At 32.0% G+C, this 12597-nt stretch overlaps 1 protein-coding gene and 1 non-coding gene across 2 annotated transcripts; both read left to right on the forward strand.

Moving 5' to 3' along the window:
- Positions 1 to 4298: 4298 nt before the first annotated feature.
- LOC144841262 (uncharacterized) lies at positions 4299 to 7556 on the forward strand. Its single transcript, XM_078697526.1, has 4 exons — positions 4299 to 4709; positions 5109 to 5181; positions 5292 to 5971; positions 6663 to 7556. Exons 1-4 carry the CDS (start codon positions 4355 to 4357, stop codon positions 7511 to 7513), a joined length of 1959 nt encoding a protein of 652 aa, XP_078553652.1. The 5' UTR covers positions 4299 to 4354; the 3' UTR covers positions 7514 to 7556.
- Positions 7557 to 10045: 2489 nt separating this feature from the next.
- On the forward strand, positions 10046 to 10132 carry Trnastop-uca (transfer RNA opal suppressor (anticodon UCA)). Its single transcript has one exon. It is a non-coding gene; the product is annotated as a tRNA-Sec (tRNA).
- Positions 10133 to 12597: the final 2465 nt, after the last annotated feature.

Raw genomic sequence — 12597 nt, forward strand, 5'->3', positions numbered from 1 at the left:
AAAAATGAATTTGTATGAATAAAGTTGTTGATCAATTGATTACAATAAAATTATCAGTATTTTGGTTTGGTACAAATTAATTAATACCTATTGACTTATTTATTGTTCGATTGTAAAATATGATTAATAATTTTTTATAGATTTGATGAACTGTTTCAAAGATAAACTGAATTAAAAAGTATTTTATAGAATTTGGGTTAAATGAAATAAAATGCAAATGAATTAATATATTATTGATTTATTTATTCATTGTATCAACAAAAACGTATAAGTATAATATGTTAAAGTATCTGTGTTTATTTCGCATTCCGAAAAAAAATTATAATCTTTGCTCCTTATAAAAATAAAATATAAAGTTTAATTAGTGTAAAAAAATAGAAAAGTGTGTTTAACCATAATGTAGGAACATAGGAACTACAGTACCTTAAATTGATATGTTTGTTGGTTCTCTTGGTTACTTTTAATTAAGGAACCCTGTAAGCATATTCTACTTTATTTACTGCAGTAACTATATTGGTTACTTAAAAACTACAATTATTTAGCAAGCATTTTTGGGGTAATCTTATGTGTACACCGAAAGAAAATGTAGTTACTGCAGTAACTATAGTAGAATAATTTAGCCATGATCCCAGGTTACATTTAATATGAAAAAAACAAACCGTTTTTATGTTTAACCAGTAAAACTTTGCTCAAAAGTGGTTAACCATTTCCCCAATTAAGAATTACAGAAAAGTGTAATTGTTTTGTTTGGTAAACAGAATCATTTAAAATGTTTGTGGAAAAGCAAGTTTTTATTTTGTCAATTCTTGATATAATCTTTGCTATAACTTACACAAGTAAATATGTTATCAGATTTGTCTTTTCTTAAAATAAAAAGTAAAACTTGTTCATACCTATATTCTAAGAAGAACAGGTTGATTTTTGTTCTTTTAATGATTACAAAGTTTTCTTTTCTGATGTTGTTTTGATAGAATTGACGCAATTGAAGAAAATGAAATGTATAACTTCCATCCATGTAAATAGTAGGAAAAGTACTCAATTTAAATATATATTGTCCTGAAATAATAATTTTTGTTTTAAATGTTTGATGAATTGGCTATTTTATTGTCACATGAGGAAAAAAATAGTTAACCGGAAAAATAAAAATATTCTGGAAGTTAATGAGGGTTTTTTTTTTTGTTAAATTTAACTGTTAATTTTGCCTTATTTATAAGCAAAAATTATAATTGTTTTGGCAAAAGTTACATTTATTAAAAATACAAAATGGCTTATTCAAATTTTGATTAATCTTTACTTTTTATGTTTCCGGGGACAATACATAAAATGTTAAATGTCTACTTAATTCAATCATGGAGTTTGAAATTAATTCTTCAATGATGTAATGAAACATGTATATTATAAAAAAGATCTTCTTTTTGACAAATATTAAATGGAGATCTGTCGAAGAAGAGGAGCAACAGCTTTAGTTAATCTACTAATCTTGCATCGCTCTGTAAAATTAATTTAAACAATTTTTTAAACGAAATTACAGTTTTATATTATAAATTATTAAAATGAAATTTGACTAATTTCACCTTACATTCCTCTTGTGATTCAGAAAGTTCAAAACAAATCAATAGATAATTCCCTCAACGGTGATGCGTTCATTAAAATTAGATTACTAAATTAGATTGACTAAATAAACAGACTTAACGATTCACAGTCTAAAAAATATTTGTCTTAAAGTAAGTTGGTTGTATAGTAAACGTCTGTGTGTTTTGCCTTTTACTATCTGTAATAATAAATAAATTATTTTTGTGAAATATACGCTAGTTAGTGTGCTATAGTAATTTAAGGAACATCCTCCTAAGTATTTAAATGAGTCACATGCTTGTGATTAACATTTGAATGACAGTCATTGTACCTGTATTCTAATTAGTATTGTTCTTCATTATCCAGTGCTTTATTTATCATAAATCCTAAGAATAGGAACAAAATAATTTAAGATAAATAATTTGAGAAGAAAAGAAAACACTGTCTTTAGAAACTTCTGGAATGGATTGCAAAAAAAAAAAAAAAGATTTTACCCATTTTGTAATTGTCAATACTTCATTTTTGTATAAATGTTGGCCACAGTACTTATTTCCACCTTGTGTTTTCAGCTATATTCAATACATTGCAAAAAAATATATTGTTAGAAATAATTTAAAACAAGGCAATCTTATAGCGATTTAAGTACAGTAATAATCTGCGTAGTGTGTCTATTTAGCTACTGTATTTTCAGATTTTACAGTATCTAGTTCATGGTACAGTATTATGTATGCAGTATACACAATACTGTATTGCTGAGTACTAGATAATATTTTATTGTATGCAGTACGATTTTTAGGCCTACAGTATTATGTGTACTGTGTCCTGTTTACGCAGTAGTATGTATGCAGTAATCATTACTTTAATGTTGAACACTGAAGTATTATATGTTACTTTACTATATACTTTGTGCTGTTTGCCGTACGGTTAGATACTTACCGTTTGTGTGAAACTGCTATCACTTAAGTTTCTGGTTGCTTCTGACATAAATGGCCTTGGTTGTTCAGAAAAAACATACTTCTTTTTCAACGGTATATTGAAGAAAAGTATTTTAAACTGTACACATTAGTTTGCTTTGTTGTGGTACAGTGTTCGTTGTATTCTACCTTGAATACCAATGCGTTTGTACATTTAATGAATATGGCTTATCTTTTAAATTTTAATCTGTTAAAGTATACAATAAAGAAAATAGAATACAAGATATAGTATAAGCGTCTTGTGGACGTAGTGTGACCTCTTGCAAGCAGCATTGTAAACGTCTTGTGGACGTAGTGTGATCTCTTGCAAGCAGCATTGTGAACGTCATATCGACGGCAGTGTAAACGTCTGGTGGACGTAGTGTGACCTCTTGCAAGCAGCATTGTAAACATGTTATCGACGGCAGTGTAAACGTCTGGTGGACGTAGTATGACCTATTGCAAGCAGCATTGTAAACATGTTATCGACGGCAGTGTAAACGCCTTGTGGACGTAGTGTGACCTCTTGCAAGCAGCATTGTAAACATGTTATCGACGGCAGTGTAAACGTCTTGTGGACGTAGTGTGACGCCTTCCAAGCAGCATTGTAAACGTCTTATCGACGGCAGTCAAGCGTCTTGTTGACAAGTGGCTAATGCTAACGGCACTGTACACGTCTTTTGACGACAGTGTAAACGTCTTGTGACCTCTTGCATGTTGGCAGCAATGTAAACGTATTCTTAGCATTGTTGGAATTATAAACGCCTTATTACGTATTTAAGTTGCATAGATCCAATAGGTGTGTGTGTGAATTGTTATTTTTCCAAAAAAATGTATATACCTGCTTCATTCCAAAGAGTTGTCTTGTGTGTTACTTAGAAATGATTAAGTACTTGTAAGGTAAAGACTACAACAAAATAACTAAAATACAAATTCACCCACTATAAGCAACTTGTTTTCTACTTTAGCCAATTGTCAGAGCTACACTGGAGAAGAACTTGCTACAAATCGCTAATGTAACATAGCCAATAGAGACAAATACTATTGAAAGTTTTCTCCAATATGGTTGTTGTGTGTGGTTATAACATTAAGTATAAATACTTTGGCAATTCATGCAAATCTTATAATGTTTAGTGTATACAAAATAATAATTGTTCACGTGGCGTGGTTTAAGGGTTGCTGCTTCCCATCAAACAAAAATAATCGTATTTAGAATCTTTCTCTTTGCGTTTTGACGAAATGTGTTCGTGTCCTGTAATTTGCCAATGATCTGTCTTATGGTTTTGTTAGTGTGTGCCCTAGTTAACATAATAGGTAGGTACACTGTATCGCATACCGTACCAAGTCAAAAAATATAAAGCTATTTACAATTATTAAATATTGGTTTGATTATCCAGCTGTATATAGGATTTATTAAGCTGTTTTGTCTCATTGAAGCCTCTCACTGTATTCGTAAAATACTTTGCGGTTTAATAGTTCCTAATAAGCGTCTGTTTCAATCTGTTTATTAATAAGAAATAAAATTATATGTCAGAAACTGTTAATGTCTATTGTATCTATTCCTCTGTGTGTATTTGTATGTAAAAACGTCGACTTGAGCATGTTTAAAATTGCGCCCCTCCCTAATTTAAAAAAAAAACTCACACACGTCCGCACAGCTGAAATGTTGCGGACCAGAGAGGATTACCACTTTTACAACCAGGTTAACAAAAGGTTGAAATTTTGCAGTACAGTACTGTGCGAAACAAGAAAGATATATATTATATCATTGATTTGTCGGGTCTCAGTTATCGTATTTTAAAGTGTACGATATTAACGAAATCTAAGATATGGAATATAAATGTGAACACTGTGGAGATAAATTTGAGTTCAGTGATTTGAAGATCCATTTAGGAATACATACAGGAACAGAAGAATTGAAATATGAACACTACAGTCAAGAGACAATATTATTCGAAGATGATTTTAAAACACATTTAGTGAAAGAAAGTAAAAAGAACACAACACCACATGAATGTGAACACTGTGGGAAGAAATTTAAACAAAGTGGAGAGTTGAAAACACATTTGCTATTACACACAGGAGAAACACCATATGAATGTGAACATTGTGGAAAGAAATTTAAACGAAATGGATATTTGAAGACACATTTGAGAGTGCACACAGGAGAAACACCATATGAATGTGAACATCTTAGAATACACACAGGAGAGACACCATATGAATGTGAACATTGTGGGAAGAAATTTAAACACAAAATAGGGTACAGTAAACGACAAAAATAATACTGGAATGATTGATTGCACTTTTTATTTTAAACTAATAGTAAAGATAATACTTATATTACAGTGCTATTGTTATATGCTCTTGAAAAAATGTACTACTTCCCTGTTGACCATGGTACATAAAGAAGTGCACAGAAAAATTGTTATATAAAACTTTTTCATTTTTGATATTTTAAATATTTGTTGTGGTTTTTATTAGAATTCATCATGCAAACTCATCAATGAATTCCATCCTCGAGTATGACAGTAGTAATGATGATAATGTGGATATATATTGAGGTAATGGATACTGATGCAGTAAGAAATAAGGGAAGTGAAAATGAAATGGTAGAAAGTGATGGCCCAGCAGCTCCACTTATAGATGAAAACAAGTAAGTATTTCAACATACAGTAACACTTTATTTCATATAAAATGATTGCACTTTTTATTTCAAACTAAAGATAAATACTGTAATGCTTTATTTTTTGGGGTTTTTTTTAGAAAAAAGAAGAATGTCCTACCTCCCTGTGGACTTTGGTGCAAAAAGAAGTGCACGGAACAAATTAGTAATGACCAGAGAGAAGCAATAAACAGTGAATACTGGATGATGTCTATGGAACAACAACGAGTATGGTTGTTAAGCCATACCAAGTCATCTGCACCAAGACGAAGAAATGAAAATGCAATCAACCCTCGGAAACACACATTTAAATATTCAATGCTCACAGATGAAAATGAAGTGATTCAGGTATGCCGAACATTCTTTCTGACCACTCTAGGTTTCAAAGCATCAAACAACAATGTAATTAAGTGGCTATTTCAAATAATAGATGGAACAGGAATTGGAATGTATGCACCTAAGGACAGACGGGGTCAACATGGAAAGCATGCCCATAAGCTCTCGAATGAAAAAAAAGAGAAAATGAGAAAACATATTATGTCATATCATCCCTGCATTGCTCATTATAGAAGGGAACATGCCCCGAACCGACTGTACTTACCGCCAGATGTAAATATTACAATGATGTACGAGGACTTTTCTTTAACGAATCCAGGTATTTGTAAATACCAGAGTTACCGTGTGATGGTAAGAGAATGCAATATAAGCTTTGCTCGTTTGGGTAAGGAGGACTGTGAAGTATGTGAGCACAAAGCCAGCCATAAAACAGACAACGAAGATTGTACAGACTCAGAGGTCTTGACACTCACAAACAATCTTTACACGTTGTCAAAACCAAAAGTATTATCTTAGGAAGCTGAGTGAGGCTTAACAAAGTTAAAAATGTTACGGTGGAATTAAAGCACTACGCAAGTTACATACTTGATAGATACAAATAGGTGTGTGATAAAAAGTTACTTCTATGATCAAATATAGGTATGTGTGTGAATTGTTATTTTTCCCCAAAAAAATGTATATACATGATTCATTCCAAAGAGTTGTCTTGTGTGTTACTTAGAAATGATTAAGTACTTGTAAGGTAAAGACTACAATAAAATTAATGACTAAAATAAAAATTATGGATCAAACCGATTTACCAAACCGTTTCGTATTATTTATTCAACTAAAAAACCCTAAATATGATAATAGTACATAGGCTTCAATATTTAGCATCAACTATTTAACATAATAAAAGCGTCGACTTGAGCATGTTTAAAATTGTGCCACTCCCTAATTTTTAAAAAAGCGGCACTCACACACGTCCGCACAGCTGATATTTTGCGGACACGAGAGGATTACCGCTCTTACAACCAAATTAGCAAAAGGTTTAAAACTGTAGTACTGTGCGAAACAAGAAAGATATATATTATATCATTGATTTGTCGGGTCTCAGTTATCGTATTTCAAAGTGTACGACATTAACGAAATCTAAGATATGGAATATAAATGTGAACACTGTGGAGATAAATTTGAGTTCAGTGATTTAAAGATCCATTTAGGAATACATACAGGAACAGAAGAATTGAAATATGAACACAACAATCAAGAGAAAATATTATTCGAAGATGATTTTAAAACACATTTAGTGAAAGAAAGCAAAGAGAACACAACACCGTATGGATGTGAACATTGTGAGAAGAAATTTCGACGGAATGGACACTTAAAAGCACATTTGATAGTGCACTCAGGAGAAACACCATATGAATGTGAACATTGTGGAAAGAAATTTAAACGAAATGCAGAGTTAAAGACACATTTGAGAGTGCACACAGGAGAAACACCATATGAATGTGAACATTGCGGGAAGAAATTTGCACAGAATGGACACTTAAAAGCACATCTTAGAATACACACAGGAGAGACACCATATGAATGTGAACATTGTGGGAAGAAATTTAAACAAATTGGAGGGTTAAAATCTCATTTAATAATACACACAGGAGAGACACTATATGAATGTAAACATTGTGGAAAGAAATTTAAACACAATGGGAATTTGAAAAGACATTTGAGAATACACACAGGAGAAACACCATATGAATGTGACCATTGTGGGAAGAAATTTAAACAAAGCGGAGAGTTGAAGACACATTTGGTAGTACACACAGGAGAAACACCATATGGATGTGAACATTGTGGAAAGAAATTTAAACGAAATGGAGATTTGAAGAAACATTTGAGAGTGCACACAGGAGAAACACCATATGAATGTGAACATTGTTGGAAGAAATTTAAACACAGTGGAGGGTTAAAAACACATTTGAGAATACACACAGGAGGATAAACACCATATGAGTGTGAACATTGTGGAGAGAAATTTAAACAAAGTGGAGGGTTACAATCTCATTTGAGAATACACACATGAGAAACATATGAATGAATGAGAACATTGTGGGAAGAAATTTGAATGAAATGGAAGTTTAAAAAGACATTTGAGAGTGTACACAGGAGAAACACCATATGAATGTGAACATTGTGGGAAGAAATTAAAACTAAATTGGGCATTGAAAGATCAGTTTGACGTTGATAACAAATTGTATAATAGTAATGTTGTATGTATTGGTAAATGATTTTGGCTCTTTATGTAATGCTTGAAAGAAAGATGTAAACGAAAATAATTAACTTATAGTGCAAACACTCTATTACTGTATTAAATTTCCAAAGAATTCAAAGTCGTATAATATAAAGTAACAAATTTAACCTCATTCTAATGTAGAGATTGATTAAAAAAAACAACAAGCCAACACCTAACATTATCATAACACCCCAAACTCTGACAATGGTACCGTCCATAATGGGTGGGTCATGTGGTGGTTATACTCACTTTAAATCTCTTCGATTCCAGAAGATATATTTCCCATGGTTCTTGAAAAAAAGTAAAAAATATGTATATATTTTATTGTTTGTTTGGATGTAACTGAACTAATATCCATTATTTTGTAATCTATCTTAGAAATTACGGTATAGGCCTAATTGTTTAGTGGAAAACTAAATTTGGAAGATAGGCTTACACAATTAGTAAGAGAGCATGAAAAACAGGTTCAGTTGCGTTAATACAACTTTATTTGAACTAGAAGGTGGCAAATTCATTCGTTTTCCTCAGCTTACGATCGTAGTAAAAGAAATTAACTTTCGGCATTTTACACGTGTCTGATTATGTAACAAATACCTAAATAAAATCTGATTTTTTAAACGTTTCCACCTATACAGAAGATGTGCACTTCCTCATTTTCAAACCACCTTACACTCTTTCTGTAAGCAACCTGCAGCTGTTGAACATAAACTTCTCAGAAGATCATGAATACCGAGAGTATCTTCAGTAACCAACGCCCTCTTGAGTTTTTTGACACATTAGCCAATAATATGAAATTAGTCAATGTAAACGACTGTCTAAGAATTGTTTATAATAAAGGTGCTATTCGGTCATTCCAATGCGTATTTATCAATTACACAAGTGTACTTACCATTTTAGTTAATTGTTTATTAAAGCGCAAACTTTAAATATTGATTTTAGTGTTTAGGACGAAGAGAAAGATGTACTTTAGCACAAAAAAAACTGCACAAAATATAATCGCGGATTGATATTGTGTTTGAACTTTGTCACGACAACTTACATGTAATCCCCGTTGGATTGACAATATTGTTTGATCTATCACATGGGTGTGCTGATTTATTATTAATAATCACTCTCAAAACAAATCCCTGAATAAGCTATTAAATCATAATCGTGTATTAGTTATGTCAGCAAGGCATGACGAAGTGCCAGATTGTATGTTAGCCAATTGGGATACTTCTATAGACAGTGTGTTCAATATAAACGTATGTGACGTACGGGAAATCCACAAACGTATAGATCGCTCCCAATTCATATTATCCCTAATTTAGCATCGTATCTGTATGTAGGATGAACGACTTACATCATAAACAACACAGTCACAGACGTAATAGCTAACGACCGAATCTGAGAATGTTTAGCTACTTAAATAAAAACTTGACCCAATCAGCTCACCGTGTGAGTAGGTGGGCCTGAATTGGCGAACCCTTATTCTGTCAGGAGACACAGTTGTGTAGGAACACATGAAGCTAAATGAATACACCTCATCATGTACGTACGTGCCTTTGAACACGTATAATTTCCTTATAGCAAGGAATAAACAATGCTAACAGTAGTGAGCACTGGACCTATTTCCTCGCTTTTGTGTAGCCTGCTATTAAAAGTTTTGTTATAAACAATACGTTAGAGGGCGGTTTCGGAAGTGGAGCGTTTTCTTGTCACCACAGTAAATGTTATTCGCCTAATCACGACAGTATCACCTCCATGGTTTGATTCTGTTAGGTTACTCACTGGACCAAAACCATTGTAGATCAATATTGTCTTGCACTTTTTCTCCAGAGTCTATAGATCCTAATTATCGGAAATAATGTTTACATCGTGTCTCTTTCCGATCAATCTGATTTAAAAACATTACGTAGGCGTATCAAGCATTAAAACCTACTCGTTTTTTTGTTTGTGTGTGTTTTTTGTGTGAATATTTTTATAATGTTGGTTTGCTAAACAATTTAATTACTTCTTACCAAAAAAAAAAAATATCATTCATTGTATAAATGCAGTTTATCAATCAATCGATACATATTATGCATGTTTTTGTGATTTTTAGTAGGCCTATAGGTCAATTAATGGTATAGTAGCCTATTAGGCCCATATCATGGTAATAATACACGGCTTCGTTTTGAATCAAAACCCCTTTGACACCTATACTCGGCTACTATTACATGTCGTAAGGCATATAAAGAAATATGTGTTGCATTCAAAATTGCCCGGATGAACCTTAGTGGTCTAAGGTGCAGGCTTCAAACCTGTAGCCGATTAACGTCGGAGTGGTTCAATTCCACCTTTCGGGCGTTTTTTAGTCATTTTATCAGTTCCATATCTAACTTTAAATAATATAAGATTGACCCTTGTCTTGCTTTTTAACAGCAGATGAAGTTTTGTGTGTCGTAATTTATGCTAATGATAAGATTAATGATAATAATAACCGAAAATTATTTGTGTATCTTAGATTTTTTTTTATTTGCTATACCTATAACAGTACTATTTATTTGAAGCAAACTTACTTCTGAATAGAAAAATATAGACAGGTATATTCGCTATACGCGAATGAACTTATTATTGTGACAATAATTATAGTGTTAATGTATATTTTGCTCTGATTGCGCGGTCTGTTAAGTTAGTGTCGTCAATTCTTCTACAGTTGTCGTCCGTAGAGGGGCATCACTTTGAAGAAAAAAAAACCCAGAAGCATAATTTCGCCCACGACACAAACCGTAAAGCGAGATCTGATATAAACACTGTATTTAGTGTATTTTCCCTATCTATTTATTTTGAATATTATTTAAGTACATGTAAAACTTTATTCAAACTATTATAAACCTGCTGAAATCATTACATTTCTCTGTACCGTGAATAGGTTATAACATTACAGACCCAACACAGTTTCCATTGAATTGGTGTGTCCCACCCAAAGTAGGGTTCACTTTAATTGTATGTATTTATCGTTTGCATTTTTGCATAACACCTGTTATTACGCAATACATGTGTTGTTCTATCAGGTTCTTCATTCACATATCGTGGACATACTACATTTAATCCTTTCGGAATGTAGGAGTCTTACTAAGCAACAAAGAGTAAAAGATTTACACTCCTATCTACATATCACGGATAATATTTAAATACAACAACTAACATACGTAAGAATTGTTATATTACATACAGTAGTTGGAAATCGATGAGATAAGAACAACTACAGAACAGGTAAACACTTCATCATCAATGACGGAACGTTCTGATGATAACCAGTTCTACCCTCTGGTGAGTGATGATAATTTTAATGAATTATATTCTGGTGTCATGGTTTATTATACGTATACTGAGATATGAACACACCGGGACATACACATATGAGAAAAGCTATATTTGTAGACAATTTAAGCTTTAGAAACTCGCGGAGTAATGGAATGTGTAATATAAAATCGATTTATCTTATTTTAAAAACAAACTTTAAAACAGATGACGCTTGGTCGGCAATTTAAAACAAGCACTATTTCAAAATACTAAAACACATTAATACTTAATATTTTACGTGATTACACAGTTACCATAAATGTACTGTGTATAATGCTTTGTGAACCTACAATTATTTTTTTTTATTCTAAAAATACTGAACAGTGTTATGGAAAATCGTTATTAACTTTTGACAACATGTTCGATAGAAAATTATCAACTGATCATTAAAGGAAGAAGCTCAAGTGAATTAATTGGTCCTCCATTATTATCGATGACGTCACACATACCCGAGTGACTTGTGTTGCAGAAATTAAGAAAAGCGTTTTTTTGGAATTGGTAAGCTTAAATACTTAACGACTGCATATTGCGGCAAAGCTCTTGTTATATACACGAAGTTACTTAACGATATTTTCACAATTCCAATAATATTTACAAAACTGTTCTGAAAATTACTAACGTAAAGCAGAATTAGTGATAATACTCTATGTTATACCAAGGGATTTAAGTCGATGCCTCTTAACCATTTATGCAAATTCTAAGAAACTTTGATTTTATTATGTCAGCATATATGTCATTAAATACAGTAGTTAAGACTAAATGTTGAATGATGTTCATTGGTCATTTCTATATTCTAAAAGTTTACAAGTTTTTCAAGTTAAAAATATTGATTTTTCCGTCGTAATTATCCTGCACATGCGCACAGCAATTAGATTTTCTTCGCACGTGATTTATTTCTGTTCAGGATGTGAGGAAGCAATTGTTTGTAAATCAAACAATTACTTATTTGTCATAAGTGTACAGGCCTAGTATTATTTCTTTCGGATCTTCACAGTATTAGAAGCTGCAGTATTTATAAATTGTTCGTAAAGTAACCAGCATGTACACATTTATCCAATAACATAATGAAAGGTTTTTAAATAAATTTAATAAATAAATTAATAAAGAAAAACTAAGGTGAGGGTAAAGAGTAATGCGTGGTGCCACATTTTGTCGATCGTCTGCTAGGCTACAACGACCTCTTTAAACGATCGTCTGATTAACGCCTACATAAAACGTTTTGTTCTACTCCCGCCGATAACACTAATTTAAGTAAGTAAGACATTTTTGTATGTATTTTGTTTATCCCTTTTAAAATAATGTTGATAAATGATGATGTGAGGTACACGTCACGAGAAGGTGAAACTAAAGTTTAGAATAAATAATCAGAACAGCTAGAAAATTGAGTCTAATTGTCTGATAGGATCTATTTAATTGTTTATGGTCCTGTTCCTTCTTAGTTAATTGATGCACTGTAAATAAATAAA

Source organism: Antedon bifida, chromosome 4 (genome assembly GCF_963402885.1).
Source record: "Antedon bifida chromosome 4, ecAntBifi1.1, whole genome shotgun sequence".
NCBI lineage: Eukaryota > Metazoa > Echinodermata > Crinoidea > Comatulida > Antedonidae > Antedon > Antedon bifida.

Excerpts from the sequence above, each read along its gene's own strand:
- LOC144841262 (XM_078697526.1), top strand. The coding sequence starts at position 4,355 with ATGGAATATAAATGTGAACACTGTGGAGATAAATTTGAGTTCAGTGAT. Across the intron at positions 4,710-5,108 it reads AGGAGAAACACCATATGAAT|TAAGAAATAAGGGAAGTGAA; the intron begins GTGAACATCTTA and ends ATACTGATGCAG. Across the intron at positions 5,182-5,291 it reads CCACTTATAGATGAAAACAA|AAAAAAGAAGAATGTCCTAC; the intron begins GTAAGTATTTCA and ends GGTTTTTTTTAG.